General features: G+C 40.0%; 2 protein-coding genes across 2 annotated transcripts; both read right to left on the bottom strand.

Moving 5' to 3' along the window:
* Positions 1 to 1282: 1282 nt before the first annotated feature.
* On the bottom strand, positions 1283 to 13778 carry LOC110964528 (hexokinase HKDC1-like). Its single transcript, XM_022213294.2, has 21 exons — positions 13527 to 13778; positions 11935 to 12097; positions 11658 to 11815; positions 11399 to 11521; positions 11174 to 11269; positions 10691 to 10790; positions 7688 to 7871; positions 7422 to 7577; positions 7105 to 7338; positions 6263 to 6404; positions 5996 to 6152; positions 5189 to 5337; positions 4832 to 4951; positions 4613 to 4708; positions 4326 to 4425; positions 3986 to 4098; positions 3736 to 3869; positions 3425 to 3580; positions 3164 to 3251; positions 1781 to 1926; positions 1283 to 1659 (listed from the first exon to the last, which is right to left on the bottom strand). The coding sequence occupies exons 1-21, from the start codon at positions 13587 to 13589 to the stop codon at positions 1524 to 1526; spliced, it is 2814 nt and encodes a 937-aa protein (XP_022068986.2). The 5' UTR covers positions 13590 to 13778; the 3' UTR covers positions 1283 to 1523.
* Positions 13779 to 14529: 751 nt separating this feature from the next.
* On the bottom strand, positions 14530 to 24880 carry supv3l1 (SUV3-like helicase). Its single transcript, XM_022213288.2, has 16 exons — positions 24435 to 24880; positions 24216 to 24293; positions 23123 to 23230; positions 22914 to 23028; positions 22668 to 22836; positions 22096 to 22207; positions 21181 to 21258; positions 20970 to 21061; positions 20679 to 20859; positions 20194 to 20287; positions 19681 to 19800; positions 19458 to 19557; positions 19285 to 19365; positions 16652 to 16828; positions 16025 to 16173; positions 14530 to 15840 (listed from the first exon to the last, which is right to left on the bottom strand). The coding sequence occupies exons 1-16, from the start codon at positions 24700 to 24702 to the stop codon at positions 15411 to 15413; spliced, it is 2352 nt and encodes a 783-aa protein (XP_022068980.2). The 5' UTR covers positions 24703 to 24880; the 3' UTR covers positions 14530 to 15410.
* Positions 24881 to 26240: the final 1360 nt, after the last annotated feature.

Raw genomic sequence — 26240 nt, 5'->3', positions numbered from 1 at the left:
CATGCAGACAGACAGATGCAGGCACAGGCAATTGGGCAAAGCTCCATCCAGACAGATAAAGCAGACGGACAGAAGGACCAAAATGGCACAGATGCACAGAGAGCAGAGAGAGATAGAGCGAGGGAGAGAGAGAGAGGGATAGAGAGGGAGAGACTTGTGATCATTAGGACAGAGAGTCTAAAATGACAGAACAGAGTGTTGGTTGTTCGTGGTGTTAGAAATGTGGTCAGCGGCATTCCAATCCTCCTCCTGGAGTTCATCAATATTGAGATAATGCTGACTAACACACACACACACACACACACACACACACACACACACACATACACACACACACACACACACACACACACACACACACACACACACACACACACACACACACACACACACACTCCTTGATTGTATTCTAAACATTGTTCCCCAAAGATCCGTGTCTGTGCCGGACAACATTTTCAGACTAGCACAATATTAATATGAAGAAAAAAAAGGTTTTTGCTTAAGAAGCTTAAAGCCTGTTGTGGCCCGGAAGCTCTCAGGGTGTTTGTGCTGCAGCTTCAGAGCTTTCCAGCCATTGCCTCCTAAGGGACAGATGTAAAAGAGGAAGGTTTGTCTGAATTTCCTTCCTTATTTCTCTAAACTTGCAATGCCTTTGTTGCCATTAGTTAAACTCTGAACTCAGATGATTTTGATCTGTGCCAACAGTCTAGAAACACACCTTTAATGACTTTGCCTACCAACAGTTGCAAAGGTCAATTCTATCTGAAAATTAGTAGTAATGATTACAACTGCAGCTTTTTTTTTTTTAATCAGTGTTACACTGCATAGTAACTGTCACATTGGCTTGTGATTTATTTATTTATTTGGTCTCATGTGAAAAGCTAACCTTGAAGAGACTGTAGGGTGGGATCCTGATGTACGTAATTTTACAAAACCAAGTATTCAACCCTGGCCAGCGCTGGTACATGAGCATGCAGCAGACAGTATGACAGATTCCCCTCATATAATCTGGTAATGACTGGAGATCTTTAGTACTTTTAGCACATTTCATCTGGCCCAAACCAAAATGTTTTGATAGGTCAGGTTTACAGGATTACGTCTGAGTTGACAAGATCAGAGCAGAAAATGACCTGTATTGAATGTCAAACTTCTTAAGCAAGCAAAATCTAACTGTGGGCTCTTGTGTTTCTTGGGATAGGAAAAGATGATGGAAGCTCATTGCTGTATATACAAAAACTACACCTTTGAGGTTCATGTAAAAATCCTTTAATCCAGTTCCAGTTCTTTAAACATTTATTAGGAACATCATAGCAACAGTTCTTTTAGCTTCCATCTACAGTGTTGATTTACAGAAAACGTATAACAGTCTGAGGCTCTCTCTCAGGTCAACACAGGACTTAACATAGACTCGATGTTAAGCATCTGACTTTCCACATGGCACAAAAGATAAATAAAAGTAAAACAAAAAAAACACACAAAAAAAAAACAAGTTTGGTGAAAGAGTTTTTTTCAGTCACGTGAAGTTACATCTCCTGCATCTTTCTGACCACGGCGGTAATGAGGGCAGCACCTTTCCCACTGCCTTCCTCTGATGGCAGGAAGGTCACATTACACTGAGGAGCCATAACTTTGGCAGTCTCTTTGAGAATTCCAGAGAAACTAGAAACAGTAGCAAAAGAAGAAGAAAAAAGGCTCAGCTTTATGTGAAGAAAAACAACAAAGCCATTTTAAACCTGATTCACACATTTCAACTCAGTTACCGGATTCAACACCAACTTACTGTGGGTGTAGTTTGTAGAGAGCCCCGTCGACCCCTACAGTGATGTCCAGATGGTCCAACCCTCGGTTCTCTCTGATCTTATCGACCACTGCCGCCATCCCTGCCCCACACAGCTGAGCTGCACGACGTGACACTGCTCCGCATACCTAAACAACAATGAAAAGCTTTATCATTATTGCGACAGTTAACAGTGTGTTGGTGCCACAGTTTGCTGGAACAGACAATGAACTATTTCACAAAGTGGTAGAAAAAATATTACTTAACCTCAAGGCGAGGTTGCAACAGAGAACATGATTTTCCTAGACTTTGCAACAACAAAAAAATTAACTTTTGACCTCTCTCCATTGTTTAAGCTGAATCAGAGACCAGAAGTAGGCAAATTCCTGACAAGACTGGAAAAGTACCAAGTTAGATTAGTTGCAAACAAGGAACAGAAGTTTTGGGTGATGATATACTTTCACAGTTATCTAAATTCTCCCTGTGGCTCATCCTTCTCACAGCAGAAAAGCGTAGGTGGTACCAAAAACATTATCAAGGCTGCTTTTTGTTAGGTGTAATCAAGATCTGTCTGGGTCTTGCTGGTTTACATGTTGGTTCATCAACACAGCTTAAAGGAAGACTTCACATAATTACACTTGAGTTTCACTTGCAGTAAGTGAAAATATTTGCTGTGAAGTAAGTGGAGTTTTCCAGTACAGTCTGGGCATGTCTTCCCTTAACTTGATTTAGTTTTGAAGTTGATCACACCTCCAATAACCTGTGCATTGTGTCAAAGTTACATATTTAGAGGCTTTTCCATGAAAAAAAAATCCCCTCCAGACTTAGATGTAACACTACATTGTTGCTTTCTCTAGAATGTGCAGATCTATGAAGCTTCTGCTTCTGTCTTCTACCATCTCCTTCCACTCACTGCCACTCGAGCACTCCAGTTCACCTCTGTCTCTGCTCAAACACTGTAAAACTATCAGAGTAATTCAGTCATACATGTTTGAACCAATAATGAAGAATGATATGGAAAGCTCCATCCTATGAATTGACAGGATTGGTTCTTGAGGTGTGTTATGTATGAAACACACAAAATCTGAATCCATGTTTTTGGGACTCTCATCAGTACGACGTTATTTTGCTCATGGCGTGTTTCTTAGCATACAGAAAATACTTTATAGACATGCTAACAAGCTAAAAAACTTTGAAAGGTTATAGATTTCAAAATATCAGACAATCGCATAATCTATCGGTGTTTGTCCCACACAGCATACCTTTAGATTACGTCTGTGAAACTGTATTTTACTTCAGAAACACAGAGAGATAGGTAAATGAGATGTGCAAAGTAAAAGATTTTCAACTACAAACTTAAGGTCTGCTCATTTTTCTGTCTTTTACCTCTTTAACTATGATGCTGTCATCACAGTTGCCTTCAAGGCCCAGCTGCTGGAGAATTGATCTGATCTGCAGTAGAGCCAGGCGGTCACTGGAGGGAGACAACACAGTTACACTCAACAGCAAAACTGGAGCTCTCAGTTACAGATGTGAGACAATGATACATTTAAATCATTAAATTGAACCAAGCTTGAATTTATTCATTCCATTTTAGATATAGAATGGAGCTAAAAGTGATGCACACACACACAAAATTTCACCTACCTCTCTATTTGTGACAGATACTTGGTTTGGAATATGTCACGTGTTTTTAGGGCCTCTGTGACATGGCCTCTGAACAGCAAACTTCCTCTGGTTAAATCCAGTAATACGTGTCGGACCACTTCACCCAAATACATCCCACTGGTAAGTTTTTCGAACCTAAACACAAAAAAAATTTAAAAGAAGATACCTTGTGTGACCACCTGACTCTGTTACAGGTTACCAAACAGCTCAATGAATATAAAATTAGACAACATAATGAGAGCATGAGACACACAATATAAATATCTAAATATACAGTGAGTGTTTCTCACCTTTGCTTTCCAGGGTTGACTGAGTTTTGGTCCACTTCAGTGTCATAAGGTGTGATGATATCGTCCAGAGAGCCATCGTCACCCAATCCTCCCCACTCTGTGTTTATGCACATCTTCAACATCTCAGCATCCGCCTGTCCCGAGAGCAAAAACCAACAAAGACATTCAATATATAGATTAAAATCCAAAATGCACCAAACATCACGACAGCACACTAATGTACTTAAACACTGTGAGCGAGTTCTTCTACCTTGTCCTGCTCTTCATCAGGTGTCCCCTTGTCTTCGTCCGTTTTTTCTTTCTTTTGCTCTGCCTTCTCAATGTTCTTCACTTCCTCCATGTAACAAACATTTGTGCCAGTTCCTGTGAATCAGAATCAGGTATTCAAAACTGCTTTTCAAACTCAGCGGGTTGTGCTTGAAGACACGAGCAAACACTTTGTAACTACAATCTAGAAGTCCACCATCATATCCACACCTCTACCTTTAACTTAAATCCGTAACCTTAAACTGTAAGTTAACCCTCGTCTAGAAACAAAGACCTTCAAGTGAGGACTGACCAGAGTGTCTTCCATCTGTAAACACACCTACCAGCAATCATTCCAATTTCACACTGAGGGTCTTCATAGGCGCAACTCATCATCGTCCCAACTGTGTCATTGACCACTGCTGCTATGTCCAGCTCAAAATCCTGTAGGTACAAACACACATGCATACATGTTACTTATGTGTTCTCTTGTATAGCCAATTTACTCACATGCGCATACATTTGTGTTTTAAATTTTAGTCCTTGATTGTGCACGATTCAAGACAGTAGAATTATTCATTCACCTCATCCATCGTCATTATAAACACTATTCTGTTGTATTCTGACTCACGTTGCGTCTCTTGATGGCCTCCCGCAGCATGTTTACAACATCATGTCCTTCACAGTCGGTGGCCTTGAAGCCTTTGGTCCAGCTCACCAGCGTACCCTGCAGAACACAGTTGAAAAAGGCTCCTTTGAACATCTGTTTACTTGCATATGTTGATGCATTTTTGTGGCTTTAATAAACCAATCTGTCAAGCTGAAGCCAAAGACTGATGTCCATGATTACCGTATCAATGGCTGTTTGCTCGCAGGGGAAGGAGAAAGTGAAACCTGCTGGAAGACGAGCGTTCTTCATCCCCATGTAGTCCAGGAAATCACTAACACACTGTGCTAAGTGATCAAACAACTAGAAACACGCAGAGAGACACAGAAACCTTTTCAATTAAGGATTTAATTTTAAGCGTTGTCTTTCTCAGCCTTATTTAAATAACTCTGCATGTTATGTGTCTCCTGGCTCAGTCATTAAAATATTCATTACCTTTTTTCAGTAATTTACTAAACCATGTTTAAGTGGAAATCAGGTGCCACATGTCTTTCTGTATACATTCTGTTAAAATGCTGACAGTACATGCATGTTTCGTACCTCTTCTCCAGTCCCCTGCATTATCTCCAGTGGTATGGTGTAGATTTTATGGTACAGTCGTGTGTTCTGCTGCAGACCTTTTCTAAAGTTCACCAGCATAGCTCTGAAGTTGGTTCCTCCCAGATCCAAGGCAAGGTATTTCCCATGCTCTAGAGTAACACAACATGTAGCTTTGAGATGATGTGTTTTTATGGTAAAACTTATGAGGTACAAGGTGGAAGATAAGATAAGATCTACTTTTTTCATCCTGGAGGAAATTATTTTGCCAGAGTACAATACAATAAACAAAGCTTACTGGAATATACACAATTATACAGAGGTTAGTAGTAAAATAGAAATAACAAAGAAAACACAGTACAAAATGCAAGTTTCTAAAAGTGTTTGTGTGAAGTGTCTCAGTGTGTGAAGTGTCTTAAGTGTGTAAAGAGTCTAGAAAAATAAGAATTTAAATAAATCAGAAAAATAAAATAAGATAGCACAAGTACAAAATGTAAACTGTATACTAATAAGAAAGATTAACAGAAAATGAACTGAGGTCAAAGTAAACAGATGTATTGCATTTGAAATATTGCACTTGAACAATGATAATACAGATCACGAGTCTACTAGGAGAGAGTCTGATGATATTGCACATGGAAAAGTTTGCTGATTTTGTATCCCTTCTGCAGAAGGGGAAGGAATTGTACAGTCTGATAGCCTCAGGGAGGAAGGACCTCCTGTTTCTGTGGTGCACCTTGGTGGTCTCAGTCTACAACAGTGAGTTTATTTGTCTGGCTCACATGTGCAATATCTGTTTAAGTTCCTGACCTGTGCCATCAGGTGTGTGGTACACAAAAGAGGGCAGCATCTTGATTGCAGAGTGGCCTTTTGTCTTTAGCCCTGCCTCCAGACCTGCTCTCATCCTGGCCTTGACCAGCTTGAGCTGCTCTTGGCTCAGTCTGAAGGAGGACAAAGTCTCATCCACCTGGGAAACCACAGACAGTGTACACCAGATGTGTAAGCAAGGCCAGTTGATTCTTTTCTGAAGACAATAACAAAACACACTGCAGTCATATGCACACACAGCACCATTACCTGATGCCTCCGTGATGCCAGACGTTGAGCGACTGCTGTTACCAAAGCAGCTCCTTTGCTGCTGCCGCTCTCTGAGAGGACGAATCGGACATGACACTCAGGAAGCAGCCGCCGCACCACTTTGTGGAGACGTTTAGGATACCTGAAACAGAAGCATCGACAAGATCACTACCTGTACAAGTGTGGAAAAATGTGACCAATTGATCGAACAAATAAGAATCATCAGTTACTACAAATGTATTTGAATATGTCTTAAACATGTGATTAGTCGGACTGAGGTATTTGTAATAACAGAGGAGGAAAGTCGTCTCAAATATGATTTTATAAACTCTATCAAGCTATTTCTGGCATAAAGTACGTAGTTACATTATGACTTGTCGTTAATTTTGGCCACTGCGGAAGGACGTGGTGCTGACATGTCAGACTGTTGACTTATTAAAGCCTGTAACAACTGGTTTAGTGGCACAACTGGTTTAGTGGCACAACTGTGACACAGCAATAAAATTTTGATTCCTACTACATATTTGTCGATGAACAGTAGATGGTTTTTGGATCGAACTCATTATGGATGAAATGTGTGACATTTTACTCTCTTTGTTTGATTTTCCACTGTAAAAAAACGACACATGCGCTACTAACAACACATGTTCAGTCAGTCCTGATGTTCTGACCATAGGCCTTCACACAAAATCCTGAAACTGAAGCAGCTAAATTAAATGTATCCATCATTAGTTTTAGTATGTGCGCTTTTCCTACTGTGACACATCAGAATGTCTTCATTGAAAAGGGTCTATTAATGTGCATAAATGTCAGCATTAGTGATGATTTCCATTATAACTTACTGTGGGTGTGTCTTGTACACAGTTCCATCCACACCCACGGTGATCCTTAAGTCCCTCTGATTCCGGTTCTTCTTGATTTGGGTTAAGATGGCAGCCAGTCCTGCAGCCACCAGATTAGACGACCTAAAGGACACGATGGTGCTGATGTGCTGAACAGCGATACAGTCATCCTCTGATGGGGTCAAATCAAGCTCCTCAAGAATGTTTCTAGTGTTGGTCAGACCAGTTTTGTACCTAAGAGAGAAAAATATTTAGATTTATATCTTACCGTTTTCAGACAAAAACAATGGGATGCAGAGAGGAAAAAATGAACTTACTCCTCCATGGCTGCCACATGTGCAGTGCTTATCTTCCCTTTGATCCTCAAGGCATCCGACACACGTCCATCAAATAGCTTTCCTACTTTAGCCATCTTCAACACCACCAGCCTCACTAACTCACCCAGGTACATCCCACTGATCATCTTCTCAAAGCTACATTTGAGAAAACAGAGAGACAGAGAGGTTTAAGGTCAAACACTGTGTCACGTATACTGTTTCACATCATGTCATATTATGACCTAAGAGAAAACTACTTTCCCCACATTTGTTTTCCAGGGTTGTTGGAGGCTGCATCGACATCTCTGTCAAACTCTGTTATGTAATCACTGAGAGCCCCATCATCTCCGAAGCCTCCCCACTCAGTGTTCACACACATCCTTCCCTCGTCTCCCTCCACCAGGTCAACGTGACGCAACTCCTCCATGTAGCATGCATTGGTGCCTGTACCTGAGCACACACACATACAGAATACACAAACATATTAATACTATAACAAGACACTGAATATTTGATTTTTTTTTATATTGAAACCTAAATAAAAGATATTTAGCATAAGCTAATCTCAACATGAAACTTAACCAGACCCTAATTCTAAACTTAAGTTTCATTCTTTGATTGGCCACCATTTTTGTAAGTTAGCCTTTTGGCCTTCATTTTAAAGGCTAGAGGAGAGAGAGAGAGACAGGAAATGTGGGTAGAAGAATCGGGGAATGACATGCAGAAAATGGCCATGGGTTGGACTTGAACCCATTATCGCTGCGCTGGGGACTACAGCTTGTTTATGGATCTCCCACTCAATCAATTGAGCTGCCGAGGCGCTCAATTGGCCACTACTGACCTATACATATGTCAGGTACTTCAAATGAATGTGCATCATACACATAAAAAAAGATTATGTACATAATACACACACACGCAAAAGATGACAAACCACTAGAGGGAGCAGCAAGCTAACTAAAGGTGCACAAAACTTGGAAAAAAGTCTGATTATTTGATGATAGAAAGCTCATAGCTCAATTTTACACAATAAAATACATATTGTTATACTAGTTTACAACATTAAAGGCATCAGTTCCGTTTTTAGGAGTCATTTTTCTGGGTCATAATATACTATCACATGTTTCTTTTGAGGTCTTTACCAAGTACAGTACAGCATGAAAATGATGGAGCTCTTCGATTCTTTACAGAAACATACTAATACAAAAATGTAAAACTACTTCATCACAAGCAAAAGTAAGTAAGAAGTTAGCAAGAGGGCATCCTTAAAACTGTCAAAGTAAAAGCACTCCTTTGGTTCAGTGGCTTTTACAGTGCCTATCATACCCTTTTTTATTGCTTTCATAAATCAATCATGGTCAATAAAATTTAGCTTTTTTAACACAAAAAATTATTGAAAAAACTCTTTAATGTCAAAGTGAAAACAGATTTCTATAAAGTAATGTTAATGAAAGAAAATTATATAAATGAAAATAATTGTTTGCATAATTATTCACCCCCTTCAAGTCAGTATTTAGTAGATGCACCTTTGGCTGCAATCACAGCAGTGAGTCTGTGTGGATAGGTCTCAGTCAGTCTTGCACATCTGCCCACTGCAATTTTGCTCCATTCTTCTTTGCAAAACTGCTCAAGCTCTGTCAGGTTGCACGGGTATCGGGCATGAACAGCCCTTTTCAAGTCCAGCCACAAATTCTCTATAGGATTGAGGTCTGGGCTTTGACTCAGCCACTCCAGAACATTTACCAGGTTCTTTTTTAACCATTCCTGTGTAGCTTTTGCAGTATGTTTTGGATCATTGTCTTGCTGGAAAATAAATCTTCTCCCAAGACGTAGTTCTCTTGCAGACTGAAAAAGGTTGTCCCCCAGAATTTCAGTGTGTTTTGCAGCATTCATTCTGCCCTCTATCTTTACAAGCCTTCCAGGTCTAGTTGCTGAGAAACATCCCCACAGCATGATGCTGCCACCACCATGCTTCACAGTGGGGATGGTGTGTTTTTGGTGATGTGCAGTGTTTGGTTTCTGCCAAACATGACGTCTTGTCTGATGGCCTAAAAGCTCAATTTTGGTCTCATCAGACCAAAGAATCTTCTTCCACTTGACCATGGAGTCTTCCACGTGCTTTTTGGCAAACTCTAGTCGAGATCTAATATGACTTTTCTTCAACAGTGGCTTTCTCATTGCCACTCTCCCATAAAGCTTTGACCGGTGAAGAACCGGGTCAGCAGTTGCTACATGCACAGTCTCTCCCATCTCAGCAGCTGAAGCTTGTAACTCCTTCAGAGTAGTTGTAGGAGTCTTGGTGGCTTCTCTCACTAGTCTCCTATTTGCACGGTCACTCAGTTTATGAGGGCGGCCTGATCTAGGCAGATTCACACAAGTGCCATATTCCTTCCATTTCTTGATAATTGATTTCACTGAACTCCGGGGGATGTTCAGTGCCTTGGAAATTTTTTGTAACCATCCCCTGAATTGTACTTCTCAATAACCCTTTCCCTGAGTTGCTTAGAGTGTTCTTCTGTCTTCATGGTGTAATGGTAGCCAGGAATACTGATCAACCACTCTCTGGACCCTTCAGACACAGGTGTTTTACAACTCAATTACTTGAAACACACCCACACCACTAAGGTGATCTTCATTTCAATAATTGTGAGACTATTGGCAACAATTTGATGGACCTCTATTGAATTAGACCATTAAATTAAAAAGGGGGTGAATAATTATGCAAACAATTATTTTTATTTATATAATTTTCTTTCATTGACATTACTTTATAGAAATCTGTTTTCACTTTGACATTAAAGAGTTTTTTCCAATAAATTTTTGTGTTAAGAGAGCCAAATTTTATTGACCGTGATTGATTTATGAAAGCAATAAAAGGGTAAAACATCAAAGGGGGTGAATACTTTTGATAGGCACTGTACATTCTTGTCTATGGCATTATTAGATGGTTAATACCAATGGATCAGTGTCTGTTCACAAAAGTCTTCAGAAAAAATAAAAAGAGATATTTTTAAAAAAAAGCTAAGGCACAATAAAAAAAATGTTGTTAGTTTTTGGACTTCGGGAGACATTATTGCTTTTCATTATGACACAGCGGATTATTTGGGCCTTGAATGTTTATTTAAAATGAAAAATGTGAGACATTTAGGGGGTAAATCTTTTTTTGGTGAAACTGCTACCAGTTCCCATCTGAAATGTGACAAAGGACCCAAAGATCGGAAACCACTGACTACAGAAATTACTAGTATGAATTTTATGAATGTACTCACCAATGATGAGTCCTACTTCACAGTTCTGGTCATCAAAACCACAAGTCATCATGGTAGCTACAGTGTCATTAACCATAGCCAACACCTCGATGTCCATACCCTGCAGAGTGAGTTACAGAGGGATACAGAAGGTTATCATTACAGTGCAGCTTCTATGATGGGTAATATTTGCATAGGGACGATGTGGTCGGCCATATGGATGCATAGTGGATATAACGTGATATGTTCCCCTTACACTTCTTTGGTTTTCACTTTATATTATAGCTATAGTTTTTCTAGCTCTTTCTGATGTGAAAAAAGTAGCATCCCTGTTTAAGCAGTTATCAGATTTACTGAAAGTAAATATAGTATATAAATATAAATATAAATAAATATAGTAGTATAATGTTTAGAGTAAACTCTTCATGTCTCAGTTCCATTGAGTGCCTGTCTGATAAATAACAAATGGGGGGAAAGATGATTTGTTGAACAGTGGCGTCCTACCCCAGTCCTGTCAATAGACTCTCTGAGGACCTGGACCACATCTTTTCCCTTGAGGCCTCGAGCCCTGTAGTTCTTACTCCAGCTTATCAATGAACCCTGCAGAGAGTAAAAAAGAGGAGGTTTCAAGAATCGAAATATCAAAAGACGGACACATGTCAACGGACAGAATAAAATATATTGCAGGTACAGGTCAAGAAAATCAAGTGTTTGAATGTAGTGTTGTACCTGATTCAAGGCAGACTGTTCACAGGGGAAAGAGAAAGTGAAGGCCAGAGGATGTTTCTTTTCCAAACTGATGTTCTTCTCAAGCAGGAAGTCCTTTAGTGACTCAGCCACGTGGTCAAACAACTACAAAGAGTCAGACACAGAAAAAGACAAAGAAGTTGAATCCTATTAACTTTTCTCTGTTGCAGAACTTTCCTGATTCTCCTCACTTCTGCTTACATTCTGCTCCTAAACTCAGCTAATTTAGCTTACTTCTTACCTCTGTTCCTCTTCCATTGCGCAGCTCCTTTGGTATACTGTAGATTTTCTCATCCATCTCCACTCCTCCCTTCCTAATTCCCATTCCCTCTCTCACTTTAACTTGGAGCACCTTAAACTTTGAGCCTCCAAGATCCAGTGCCAGAAACTGTCCTTTCTCTACAACAGAGTAAAAAACAGACACAAAATCTCAGTGTTTCTTCTACGTTTCAGTGATATTATGTTGTTCTTTACACAACAGCATTAAGAAAAGTTTGAAAACCATAAATGTAAATAACCTGAGCCATCAGGAGTGGAGCGAACATGTGTTGGCAGCATTCTCACTGAGGCGGCAGCATTGCTTTCTTCTGAAAGCCCCTTCTTCATTTCAGCCTGGAAACGAGCCGAGATATCACTTAGCTGGTCGTCATGGAGGCGCATTGCATGGAGAAACCTGTCCACCTGAAAAAAACGAGGAGAGAGAAAAAACAAAGCAAACAGAGGCAAAAAGAAATGAGCCGTACTGATTCAGCTCCACAGACTGGACTTGAATAATAGTCTACTGTCATCAAATTTCTCAGCAGATGTCAGAGGACTCTTTCCCTGTTTCCTTCAGCTCAAAGGTCATTTTTTAGCATCATCCTCCATTACTATTTGCTCCACCACTTAACCCATCCATCCCTTTGATCCAGTAGACCCCATGACTCATCAAAACCTCAAAATATTGCAAATCTACATTCACCAGACTCTATTATGATAATTAAAAATCATGGAAACACAGCCGCTGCTTGACTTCAGTTGCTGTTTCTTCTACAAGAACAAAGAAGTCTTGACTGATTTGAAGAATTATTTTTGCTCTATTTTTTGTTTGGGATTGTGCTCATGAGATTGTTTAGATTTCTTGGGATACGTTTGTGAAACTTATTTAAAACAAATCAATGCACATTTTGTGAAAACTTATAGACAAGCTGGAGCAGCATGATCTGTACTAAAATCTGACACATGAATGTCATGTTAGAAACTGAGGCTCATTTTTTAGGTGTAACAAAGCAGTAACTCGTTAAAGTGTATTTTTTTTTAAAGGAACAGAGGGATACTACGACTTGGAAAGCAATATGAGAGCAGAAACAACTACTTGTCTTTAGAAATGAGCTATGAATCAATAAGTTAATGTTCAGCTGCACCCTGTTTACTGAGTCCTCAGTCCTATCACTGCATGTTCATGAGACAACTGGCAGCTGACCTGGCTGAGATATTACTTTGAGTATAAACGTGACTGTGTGCAGAGTTGCTTATGGGAGTGTCAATACTTTGCCCCTGTGAGAATTCGTGTAGATCTAACCTGCAGTAAGACGAGCAGAGAAACTACAGGGAATGATGTTAATCATTGCTCAGGGGAAGACAATGGTGACACAGTAACTATTGATTATGGCACCCTGATCATCTGACTACAGTACTGTCTTCTCCCTTATCTGTCTGATTTAATGAAGTTAATCATGCGCATGTCTGCAAAAGTTGAATGCAAATACCGTATCTGTGATTTGTCCTTCTTATCCTCTGTTTCTGTACAAATCCTGTCAAAAGTGATTGAACTGTAAATTCTAAAACATCTGAGCAATCAGTAAGAATTTCATTTTATAATGAACTGTAAGGAACAAAACAAGAGACCTGAATATTCTTTGATGATGAACTTGGCAAGATTAGCATGTAAAATATACTTTCAGTGTCATCGGTGCACCAAAACAATGCAATAAATCAGGTGCATACGCAGCAAATCATTTAAGTGAATGGACAGAGCGCTGCAAACTGATTTGTTACCAACCGGTAATTCAAACGACTTGTACAAAGCTTAGTTACACTTTTCTTCAAATCAGTCCAGAACCAGTCTCACCTTCTTTGTGGGGTCCTCCTTGAGTTTGGTGAAGAAGAAGGAGACGAGATGAACAGCAAACATCTTGATGGGAAAAAATACAACACTACGGAAACTCCTCTAACTGGTTGGTATATGAGCCTGTGCTCCTGTTGGGGAACAACGCGAATAAATACACCTCAACGAACTATGTTCAGTGTGCACACATATTAAGATTAAAAAATCTATTTCTCCCCCTCCTGTCCCGCCCTATGGACCTTTTTTGTCTTTTTGCTCTCTCTGACTCACAGAGTGCACTGAACAGAGACCAACCTCTGCACTGACTCAATGATTAACAACAAGCCAAACCTCTTCCTATCATATCCTCCACTCATTGTGTCTTAAAGCCCATCCCTGCAGTCTATTTAGTTTCATCATAGTATGCCTTTTACTGAAGTTCTGCAGAATATCTAACTTGCTCAGCAAAGGTTATGGACATTTTAAAATGGATTTTCAGTGATCCCAACACTAATTAGTGACAACAACTGTAAGAATGAGGTGACAGTTTAACAAGGTCAGTCATTACAAATTTGAACTGTGCAGCCAGAAATACTACGAACCCACTCAACATTACATTCAAGAGCAGAACCCAAAGTTTCTAAAACTACAAACATATGAGGTTGACTTTAGTCGACAGGTCCGTAAAATTTTGCACAAGACAGAAAATGAGGAAAATAGGACAGCCAAAGTGCTGAAAGTAGCTCTATATGGTAGAGCCAGATTTGTCCACCATGATACTGTCTGTAAATTCCAAGTCGCTACTCTTTGTTGAGATGTTTTAGCTTTTTATTAAAAAAAAAATCTGACATGATTTCAGATTACCTCCTCCAGCATATGCAATTCTCTTTGCTGTGTTTCATCAGCATGCTTGAATTTTAATTGTAACTGTTAATCTACAATTACTTCAGAGATTCTTTATTCATTTGCATTATTTTGTTACTTTTTAGTGTGACCTGCATAATAAACTATAAACATGAAATCAAGATACCTAAAACAGTTTTTATTGACAAATGGCATCCTCTTAATTGTACAAATAGGAAAAATTCTGGCATTTCATCTCTCAAACATGGCTGCACTCCATTCAATCTATTCTCTTCTCTTCTGTTCTGTGATGAAATGTTCATAGAAGTTATATATTTGAGTTCACTGTTTGAACTGAATAAAATGAAAGGAAAGAAAACACCTTCATACAGTGCATTTTCAAATGTTTTCTGGTCTCAAAAATGCTACTTAAACAGCATTTATGATAGTGTGTGGACCTCCACTGAAACATTGTTATACACAATGTTGCTTGTCAGTTTTGGGTTTCTCAGACAGAACATCAAAGACTCATGACAATGGGTCCATTTCTTCTAAGTCAAGTCTGGTGATAGCTCATGTGACTGTTTTAAAATTAGTTTCCAAGTAGCATTATTGTATTCACACCGAAAGAACTGGAAGAATCTATCACCAGATACCTGATCCTTCCAAAGGGCAAAGAGCAGCCAGTAGGTTCACAGTAACTGCTGTTTAAAACACTTATGTTAGAGGAAAACAAACAAGGAGAGATCTGTAGCACAGGTAAAACAAGTGGTTTAAGTGAAAACGATGAATGATCTAGTATTCTGATGTAAATGTCAGTTCAGACCCAAACTCATTGCCACTGTGTCCAAACTGTTATGTTGGTGCTATTTGTAAAGCTGGGGATGACAGTTTATTGTGATCCTTTCAGCAGTGGACAAAGTGCATTCACTTTATTGAACTGTTTCAAACTCTGATTGGTTTCAAACAAACTGCCAGATGTTATCTAAGGTTTGTATCAGTTATTGATCTCCACCAGAACAGAACTGATCTGAGACAATTACCAACATGCAACTGTTTGTGTCCTCATTTCTTCTTCTTTTTTCTTTTCCCTTGATTGCTACTGTTGTGATGTTGGGCATCGAAAGCATTCTCACTGGCGTTTTCCTGCTTTTGATCTTTGGACCACTCCTTCTGCAGCTGCTGGAGCAAGTCAGAGGTCAGCAGCCCGTCCCTCACCAGACGACTAGCCAGAGAGCTGTCCATCACCCTTCCTAAGGCTCGTTGTCCCTTTTGACCTCTGGTTTTGGCCAAAACGCTACTGTTGACAGCACCACTGTCACTGCCTGTCTGGCTACGTCTGTTGCTTTGTGTCTGCAGCGGGTCGGTGATGTTTGGGTCGGTGGCTCTGATGAGACGGGTGATATTTCGGACGCCCTGTTGGATGATATCATCAAGCTCCCGCTGGATTTCCCGAACAAAGGCAGTGTCTGGGAACATGTCCATGAACCGGTAGCTGCAGAGACAGACAGAAGTTAATAGCTATGAGGCTGAAGGTTGGCTGCATTCATAAACAGGACTTGGAAGAATATGATAAGTCATAAAGAAGAGTTATCAGAAACAAATGGATGATAAGTCATACATGCACATGGTGATGACCAAACCAACTGATAACCAGAGATGAGGAAATATAAAGTCACCTTAACCAGAGGTACAGATCCAACACATCATGGACAGCTTCCAGGTGAACCAGGTCTTTGATGTTTTTTGGAGCAGCCAGAGGCCAACTGACATGGCGACAAACCCAGTCAAATGTCAGGGGTTCGTCTCGACTGAACTGACGGGCAAACTGCAAGAGACGAGATTCAAATGAGAGTAATGAAGCTGTACAGGACAGCATTAAACAACCAAGCCTTATTGCTGCTATAAACAAAGCAGATATTCAGTTTCTTCACACACACTGATGTCCTTTGCCCTGAATCTCAAAGGTTGCTTCTCGATCAGAACTTTATTCTGGAGCTAATCTTCCTTTACTAGTATGACACAACCACAAAGCGATAAGGGACACAGTTCAGTGTCAGTGTAATGCATTCTTCCCCCCTTGGATTTTTTTTTTTAATTTTCACAACATTGACTCACTGGATAAGTTCCAGTATTTTCTTTGGTCTTTCACTCAGTCATCCTTCCCTTATAAACCCTGCCACCGCTGTCACTATTCCTAATCATTTCTCCTCTCCTTATCAGCGCTCTCCACTGCTCCACCAAACCCGATTTACCTTGCCTGACCTCTCAAACGTCTTTGTCATGTTACTTCTATTAATTCTTACCTTTAGGAAGGAGGTGCATACAAAAGGTTGTTTTTTATTGATGGGAGCGGTACAGAAGACGTAGCGGGACCTCAGGTTCAGTGGGATGTGCTGAATCATATCAGCCAGAAACTTGAAGTCGTCGATGTTGCAGACAAAATACAGACCATCCACTTGAGAGAGGCTGACAAATATGTCCTGAGACAAGAACAGACACAGAGATTCACGCTAGATGATGTGTCAATAGATGAACAAAATATTAGATACACAATATTAGATAAAGCAGTCAGAAATTGTGTTTTCGGTCCTATTAACATTTTTACTGACAGAGTACTTTCAGTATTTTATTGTATTTATGTGACTTCATGAACCTGCCACTTTATTCATGTTCATTTACTCCACAGGCCTTTGGAAGACTAGAAATGCCTCAAAACAAACCACATTATTATTCTTAAGCTCTGTAGATTTTTGAATGCAAGACATAAGATTGTCTGTTTACAATGTTTACAATTTTAGCATTAAAACTACCTATCAGCTCATCGACTGAACCCCAAGACAGAGCTGGTGTGGAAGAGAAAGCCTGGTTAAACATTTCAGAGGTGTTTTCAGTAATACACCGTTTTTTGGTTACGTCTGTGAAAGTTGCTGACTGCGCCGAGACAGTGCTCTCAAAGAAAACACAGGAATGACCAGAAAGACCAACGTCAGACACTGTAACATTGGAAATACTCAGACCCTTGGAGATAAGTAGGTCTAATGTATGCCCTTTGTCATGTGTAGCCTCTGTTACATGCTGAACCAGCCCAAAGTTGTCAAGAGTGTTACACAGATCTATAGTCCCGCTGTCCTGAGGATTGTCAATATGGATGTTAAAGTCGCCAGCAATAATTACACAGTCAAAATCAATGCAGATCATAGACAGCAGTTCACTAAAATCATCAAAAAAGTTTGCACAGTATTTAGGAGGCCTGGAAACATTAAGTAGCACAACTCGAGATGAGGACTTCAGTTGAAGAGCTACGTACTCAAACGAGGAGAAATGTTCAAAGGATAACTGCTGATATTGAAAAGATTCTTTGATTCAACATGGGACTACACTACATCCTGCATCACATTGAATCCCCAGGGACTTATGCAAGGATCCTGTCTGTGGACTTCAGTTCGGCGTTTAATACCATCATCCCGGACATCCTCCACTCCAAACTCCTCGAGCTCACTGTACCAGCCTCCACCTGTGAGTGGATCACAGACTTCCTGACAGACAGGAGGCAGCAGGTGAGATTGGGGAGCATCACATCCAGCACCCGGACAATCAGCACTGGCGCCCCCCAGGGGTGTGTGCTCTCCCCACTGCTCTTCGCCCTCTACACCAACGACTGCACCTCAGGTGACCCAAGCGTGAAGCTCTTAAAGTTTGCAGACGACACAACTGTCATCGGCCTAATCCGGGACGGTGATGAGTCTGTGTACAGACGAGAAGTGGAACAGCTGGTCCTCTGGTGTGGTCGGAACAACCTGGAGCTGAACACGCTCAAGACTGTGGAGATGACAGTGGACTTCAGAAGGAGTCCCTCTGTGCTGCCCCCCTCTCCATTCACAACAACACGGTGTCTGCCGTGGAAAGTCTCAGGTTCCTGGGTTCCACAGACTGCAACGGACAGTCAGGACTGCAGAAAAAATCATCGGTGCCAGCCTGCCCTCCATTCAGGACTTGTACATGTCCAGAGTCAGGAAAAGGGCAGGCAACATCACTGCAGATCTGTCACACCCTGGACATAACCTGTTTCACCTCCTCCCCTCCGGCAGGCGCTACAGAGCTCTGTACGCCAAAACCACCAGACACATGAACAGTTTCCTTCCACAGGCTGTTGCTCTGATGAACATTTGAAACCAGTCACAGTCTGAATCATGAACATAAACATCCACAACCTCAACAAACAGTCCTATAAACAATAAAATTATAACTAGAAATGCACCATTTCCACTGATCACTTTAAACAAAGTTATTTTATGTTGTCATGTTACGTCATGTTAATTTTTCTTAATACGTTATGTTAAAGTTATGTTAGTATTTTTTATATTTTTTGTTACATAATTTATGTTTATTATTTAATTTTCTATTTGTTTTGTACAAGAGGGTACTGTAAAATACCGGAGTCAAATTCCTTGTATGTGCTCACATACTTGGCAAATAAAAGTGATTCTGATTCTGATTCTGAATATAATTGCAACACCGCCCCCTCTCTGCACTCTGGCCTCACCGATAAAACGGAAGTTGGGAGGGGTCGACTAGTAGATTTACTTTTAGCTACAACTCATGGCCTGGATTAGCAGAATACAGCTTGAACGGGTGTCATGTTATCACCTGACATTTAAAGACTTGCATTATTTGATGGCAACACTGCAACTCTGACCGCTGATGATGACCCAGAAATGAAGCTGGGACAAATTATTTTCTTCTATCTACTGTTTTAAAAGATCAAGAATGAACATTTAAGTCCAAGTTGTAGTAATAATGTAAATATTGCATAGAAGGGAAAAGCTATTTTATGGAAAATCTTCAGTTTCAGTCTCAATGTGATATTTTTTTGCCAAACTCTTGCTATCACATGTAATAACCGTGTAAAGATAAATTAATAGTAGGTGCGACTCACAATGAGGTTGGACAGTGTAGCATCAGGCAGATGGTAGGAAAACATCTCTATCTGCTCTGCAGTCGGATGAAGACCTGCAGTCTGAGACAAAGGAGAGAAAAAATTCGAAAAAATATATAAATGCACATTTTTGGGATTTTTGAGTGTGATGAGTTTGTGTGTAAAATACCCACCTCTATGGGATCCACAGTGAGGCTCAGTATTTCCTTCAGGACAGGCAGATCATCTCTGTGCATGGTCGTAACTTCTCCCTCTTTAAACTTGGAGGAGAACCTGCAACCGGCCACAGAGCAGAAAATTCACCAGACAGAACTTAAAATAATGTGTATGTACTCTCTTCTCTCTCACCTTTACTGTTTCAGAACAGCGACAACCTGAGAGAGAAATGACACTGACCTCCCTGCACGACCGGCAATCTGCAGAGCCTGTGACGTGCTGATGGTCTCCATCTGTTTCTCTCCTTTCTCATTGATGTTGGGCTTTACCAGACTGTTGAAGATGATACGTTTTATACTCCTGGAGACAGATGGGAGGGGCAAACCAGACACAGAAATGCACAGACATTAGATGAGTTGGTGGAATCAACACAATTTATTGGCAATAATCTGCCACAACAATCAGCCACAGCTTGACAGTTAGATTCTTGCTAAAACCCTCAGGTGAACTTTTGTAATGTGTCTAGTAGTGTGTGCTGTATTTGTGTATTACCTGTAAAATGAACTGTGAAACGACCGATACAGATAAAAATAATTGTAGAGAATATAGAGATAATAACGATTACAATGATAATTATGAGACACTGCAGAAAACATTAATCAGAAACTAATTGAGAGTTTTCATTTTCTAAAAATGAATTTTTGTTGTAACTTGAAGTTAATCTGACATCCTATCAAAAAGCAAGGCACTCACAGGTTAAGACCCATGCCAATAGCATCTGTGGCAACCAGAATCTTGCAGGGGTCATCAGGGTCATTGAACTTCTTGGCCTGGGACAGTTTGGTGCCTACAAATCAAAGAAACAACTAAGTTTGGGTCTTTTCACACAAAACACCCAAACAATGGTTTATAATCTAATTCTAAAGGTACACAAAATACTTTTTGTTAAACTAAATAATGATTTATTTACATACGATGAGCTTATTAAGCTGAAACCAATAAACGTTTTTTTCAAAAGGGACATAAGACAATTTGTTTCTGGGACTATAATCACCTTTTGTGATGAACAGAGATGCTTTATGGTTAAAAAAATAAAACAGCGGTTTTCTGATCTTTGCAGCAAACCGTTTTTTAATCCTGAGAAGGACTGAGTACCAAGTTGACATGCTGGCTCTGTACCTTAAACACAAACACACATTCCTCTGACAAGTAAACGGCTTCCTAAAAAACACACTCACCTGGTGGTAAGCTCCCATAAATTACAGCACATTCTTGTCCTCTGGCCTCGATCTGTCTGCTTAAAGAGTAAATATCATTTTTACTGAAGCAAACAATACAGTCTCCTGGTCTCAGGTTGTCTAATGACTCCACGGCATGATCCAGGATGGAGAATGGAGTCAAGCGCTGGTAGGTGTGAACCTGTAGAAAGATGGAGAATGAGTTAAGGAGAGAGAGAGCGGTGCTTCAGAGAAAAAGGCTAAACATCATCCAGAACATTGTCCTTCTGCTGTCTTGTATGTTAGTCTCACCTCCACCTCCTCTCCAGTGCTGTACATCAGCTCTTTGATAAAGTCAATGGCTGCAGGTTCCCCACACACATGGATCTCTTCTGCACAAAGACCTACCCAGATATGAGGAACGGTACAACAAAGTATTAGAAGATGCTCATTAGTTTATGCCTGACTAGTCACAGCAGCTCTTTCATGTGTGTTTGAATGTTTTTGAAAGTGTGTTACAAACCCAGCAGTGCTCTGGTCCACGCCCAGCCTCTGGAAGGATCTCTGATCATTTGAATTTCATCTATTACTGCCACCTCATCTACAGACACAAAATAAACAGAAAACATAAATCTGTTTAATTTTTTTAGCAATTAGCACACACTAAATTTACAATAGTGTCTAATTTTACAAAGGATTTAATATTAAAAACAGCAGATATCACTGTTACATTTGGATGATGAGCTCTTAACTTAACCAGAAACATGTGTTTCTATGTGCTGTATGTTTTATGAACATCATTAGGTTTAAATAACAGAAATTTCTAAGGAGATGTTAACAACAACATGAGCTCACATTACCCCTGTCTTGGCATCTCTCCACTGGTTACCTGTTCATTTTAAAATTGTAGTCCTTACTTTTAGAGCTCTACAAAAGTAAGCTCCCTCTTACATCCTTATTGTTCCTCATGCACCGGCTCGTGCACTGAGGTCCTCAGGTCAGAGATTGTTGTCTGTTCCACGCACGCTTTTTAGGACTAGAGGTGCCCGATCCTTTCAGGCAGTAGCTTCTTGGCTGTGGAATGCGCTGCCTGTCTCCTTAAGATGCCTAGACTCAGCTGCTTCTTTTAAAAAGCAGCTGAAAACTTTTTTATACAAGCAGGCTTTTAGTTGAGAGAGGGCTTTTATTTGGATGATTTTATGTTATTTTATGTGTATGATTTTACGTGTGTGACTTTATGAGCAACGTGGCTTTACATCATGGGGGCTTATTTTACTGTTTTTTTATGTCTTATTTTTCTTTTTCTTTTAATGTAAAGCACTTTGTGATTTTTATATCTGTGACTTTACTTATTTTACAACAACACAAATGGAACTAAATATACAAAATAATAGAAGCATCGTCAGCATCACATCCAGTATGCATTACGTCTACTTACAGGGTGTGTTGACGCTACACATTTCGATGGTGCAGGCTACATGACCAGCTGCTCGACCCTCCAAGTCTACAAAAGTCCTCTCCTCTCCAGTAACCAAGTCACACGGGACACCCTGGGAGTACATGAAAAAAGAACAGTCATCAGAATCAACATGGAATTTTAAGATAACATATGACAATACAAACATATATAGAGAATGAAAAAGACAGGGTAGACAGAGAAATAAAGATGTGAGCACATAAAAATGACAGAAAATAAAATATTTAGAAGATACCACCAATGTAGAGTTGCAATCCTGTAACACTGAGTTCAACTAAAAATGGACAGGTCCATAACTGATGCAAGTAAGATATTGTTTTTTGTGTTTAGTGCATTCTTTGACACTCCACCTACATTTCCTACAATGCAGCCATTAACTGTTCACTCTGAGATTTGGGCAGTTGTGAGATTTCATGCTCGTTCCTCTAGAGTCACTAAAAGGCTTCACTTATGAAAACCATCAGCCCACAAGACATGCGAGTTCTCCTTTAAACAAAACAGAAGAAACAAAACTAAAGAAAACAAATACACACAGCATTGTTGCTCTTCTCAAAGATCTCGTGCGCCAGCAGCTTCAGAGGACCACAGTAGACTCCAGACTTAGCAGCCAGGTAGCGCTGGATGGCGTGGTACGTTTTACCGCTGTTAGTCGGCCCAGCATGGAAAATCACCTTCCTCTGGATTGCACGAGCCTCAGGGTACCTGATGAGCGCATAGAAATCTGTTATGACACATGTACAGATGATGTGTGGTATGTGCTCAGACGCTGTGATACGTACCAGTCAGCTGGAACTCTAAGGTCTGAGATCTTTCTGAGATCATCCATGCAGTCCAGCATGGGAAAGATTTGCTTGGCGTGACGCATGAAGTACGGATAGATGTCATCTATGTGGCCTTGAGGTACACAAATACAGAGTTATTGAAAAAGATATCTTAAACTAATAACAATAACTACACACAGACACAACTCCATCATGAGGTGACTAACCTGCTCCACAGCAGATGTCACTCAGGATGATGTGCAGGTCTGCAGGGAGTGACGCCATTTCCAGGACATACTTCCTGAAGCTGATGAAGGCCTGATGGAACAGACGAGCTGCATGCGCACACGGAGAGAAAAGCATGAGACGAAGAGGTCCATGCGAAAATCAGTAACCAGAGATCCTGTAGAAATAGTTTAATGAAACCCTGGAAGTGTTTTTGAGTCTGTAGCATTGCCTATTTATTTTGCCCCTGTTGTTTCCAGTGGTGTGAATTTCTAATCTGACAGCCACATTCATGAAATACACCAACACTAAAAAAAATTCTAACTCATTTAAGAATAAGAGAAACTCAGGCAGAGCTGGTGATTCTTAGTAGACCTGTAGATTGTACACCACACAGAGTAACCTATGACAAAGTAAGCAGATCATTAGGGCAGCTGAAGTTGTTATAAAAAGCATCAATTAAAGAAGACTCTTCACCTTCTTTCATTAGCTGCATCGCTTTTGTTTGCAGTCAGATCGAGCACAATCTTTGTTTTTGGTACATTTTGTTATTTGAATGTCGAAGGTGGCAGAATATCTCCTAATGAGTGCAATGATACGTGGAGGAATCAGAGAATATCCTTATCAAAGATTTTTTTTTCAAACTTAACATGCTGACCATCTGTTTCAGGGGTGTCAAACTCATTTTAGTTCTGGGGCCACATTCAGCCCAATTTGATCTCAAGTGGGTTGGACCAGTAAAATCATAACATAACAGCCTACAAACAAGGACAACTCCATTTTTTTTTTTACCTTGGTTTGAGTGCAAAAAAGTACAATTCTGAAAATGTTCACATTTAATGAACTATCTTTTGACAAAACATTATTTACAACTTTGATCACCCTTTACAATAAATTTCAGAGTACATGTTTTGACATATGACACATTGAATCTTGTGGTCAGTCACAGAGACAGTTACTACTGACTGAGGAAAAATAAGTACGAGTGGGAGACTGAATAACATTTACACATTTTATGCTAATGGCAGGTGCTTCAGAAGATAATGCACGGACACAGAATGATCAACAGGTAACTTGACAGCGTATTCTTCTCACCGTCCAGGCCGTGGTCTGCTGCCAGCTTCTGCATCTCCTTCTTTTTGTAAAACCGGTTTAGAATTTTCAGCAGTTCATCTGAATCACAGACACAAAGAAAACAGCTACAATAGCGAGAACATACACAGTAAATCGTCTCTACAATTCAGTGACAGCTCGTGGAATTATTCAACACTTTAGAAGACGAGGTGGGAATGTCTGGTGCTGGTGTTTACTCACTTTTATCGAGGGGCTGGGTTAGCTCAGCTCCCACCGTCCCGTGCACCGCGAGGTCAGTCTTCAGAGAGACGGGGACAAACAGTGATGTGTCCGGAGGTTTAGACGAAGAGTTATTAGAAGACACATTTCTACTGGAAACCGCCTGTTGTTTATGTAGCAAACTAGACCCTGAAGCCACATGACAGCCACCAGAGGTGATGCGACTTGTCCGAGTGTTAATGTGGCGTTGAAGCCGAGAAAACAAATGTACACACCGGTTTACCGACATCGCTACGAGCGGTTTATATCCCCGGGAGGAGCAACTTCTGCGGGCTACTAACTAGAAGAGTGTCCCTGTCGCTCCTTATTATTTACCAGGTCTAAATATGTGGATTACATATCGTCAAATCCAACAGAAGGACGGTCAACACATTTGTCTTCCTGTTGGGAGTACAACGTGGGGCAGGACCAGTCCTTACATAGCTAGCCGCAAATGTGCCTGAGCTAAAAATGTCACCAAAAAACACTTAAATTTCAAATACAGTAATTCATACCCTGATTCATGATGAAATGTTATGATAATGCATGGCTTTTGCTGAAACGTATTTTATTTTAAACATTTTTTAAAATAGAGAGAGAATTTCTGACAGGCAAAACTAAGGTGTCCTCGGTTACTGAAATCAAAGATCGTGTATACATAAGACGCTTGCCTCTTCATTAAAAAATAAAACCTCACTGCACAATGACTGCTCTTTACTTGTTACAGAAAGTGCTGGCAAAGCGAGACTAGTTGCACACTAACTGTAGTAACGGGAAACAAAAAGATCTTATGAAGGTTGTCCATGCCATAACTCTCAACTTTGCAGAAAAACAACTTTCCAATTTGATTTTTTTTAAACAAAAAGTCACTGGGTGGAAATTTTAGGGAATTTCATCTTAAGTAAATTTGGTAATTAAAGATGAAACACTGCAGGCAAAAATACATTTTTTTCATGCATTTGTCAATTTAGAATTTTTGTTTCACTTCCATGAGAAAAGATCTAAAACAGTTTTTTAAAACTAGACTATATTTTGCCTGTTCGACAATAATGCAAATTTGCAAATATTTCATTAATTTTAAACACACACCAGTCAGGCTTTAGAGAAAAGCACAGTACTGTCACTGTCATTGCTGTCACTCTTGTTTTAAGTGATCATATCATAGCTTTATGCAGAAGGAAACATTGTACAACTCTTTTTTAAATGATCTTTACAAGACATTTGTTACAGCTGACACTTTGCTTTTAAAAAGACTTAACAGTTTTGGTTTTAATAAAAATATTTTTCTGTTGTTTTGGAAGTACCTCGATGACAAACAGCAGTGTGTAGCTAAAAAAAATGTAAAAGGATCAGAGCTTGTGAAAATTGCAAAAGGTGTCTCACAAGGTTTAATCCTGGGGCCTGTTACTGTTCAGCTCTCATTTTATTGACATGGTCTCTGCTGTATGTGGTGTACCTACATATCATGTGTCCAGCGAAGTTCAGACAAAAATTAAATTTCTACAGGAATAAATCATGTTTCCTACTGCACTGTAGACAGACACCTGTGATTATGGTGCCATTTCTTTTTACATGCAGGCATCAGCAACTAACTAAAACTAAGCCCTGGAAAAAAGCTTATTATTCTGTATTTAGATTTATCACTGTGAGCGGTTATAAGGCCGGGTGGGCCTCCCTCTCTGTAAGGCCTGATGGACTCTGGGTTGTTTTTAACTGCAAGGCCTTTACTGTTTTTGTTTTTATTTATTTTGTACATCATAGCCTGATTTATAGATTTTTTAAAAAATC

This window comes from Acanthochromis polyacanthus, chromosome 2, assembly GCF_021347895.1.
Source record: "Acanthochromis polyacanthus isolate Apoly-LR-REF ecotype Palm Island chromosome 2, KAUST_Apoly_ChrSc, whole genome shotgun sequence".
In the NCBI taxonomy this organism is placed as follows: Eukaryota; Metazoa; Chordata; class Actinopteri; family Pomacentridae; genus Acanthochromis; species Acanthochromis polyacanthus.
This window is presented reverse-complemented; position numbering and strand designations above follow the sequence as displayed.

Bases quoted from the DNA above. Each gene is read 5' to 3' on its own strand.
- LOC110964528 (XM_022213294.2), bottom strand. From the start codon at position 13,589: ATGTTTGCTGTTCATCTCGTCTCCTTCTTCTTCACCAAACTCAAGGAG. The intron at 4,099-4,325 runs GTAGGTGTGTTT...TCTGATTCACAG, and splicing joins TGAAATTGGAATGATTGCTG to GAACTGGCACAAATGTTTGT. The intron at 3,870-3,985 runs GTAGAAGAACTC...CTCTCGGGACAG, and splicing joins CTGATGAAGAGCAGGACAAG to GCGGATGCTGAGATGTTGAA.
- supv3l1 (XM_022213288.2), bottom strand. From the start codon at position 24,702: ATGTCGGTAAACCGGTGTGTACATTTGTTTTCTCGGCTTCAACGCCAC. The intron at 20,288-20,678 runs GTGAGTGTGTTT...TTTGATTTGTAG, and splicing joins TTATGGGAGCTTACCACCAG to GCACCAAACTGTCCCAGGCC. The intron at 19,801-20,193 runs GTGAGTGCCTTG...ATCTGTCTCCAG, and splicing joins ATTGGCATGGGTCTTAACCT to GAGTATAAAACGTATCATCT.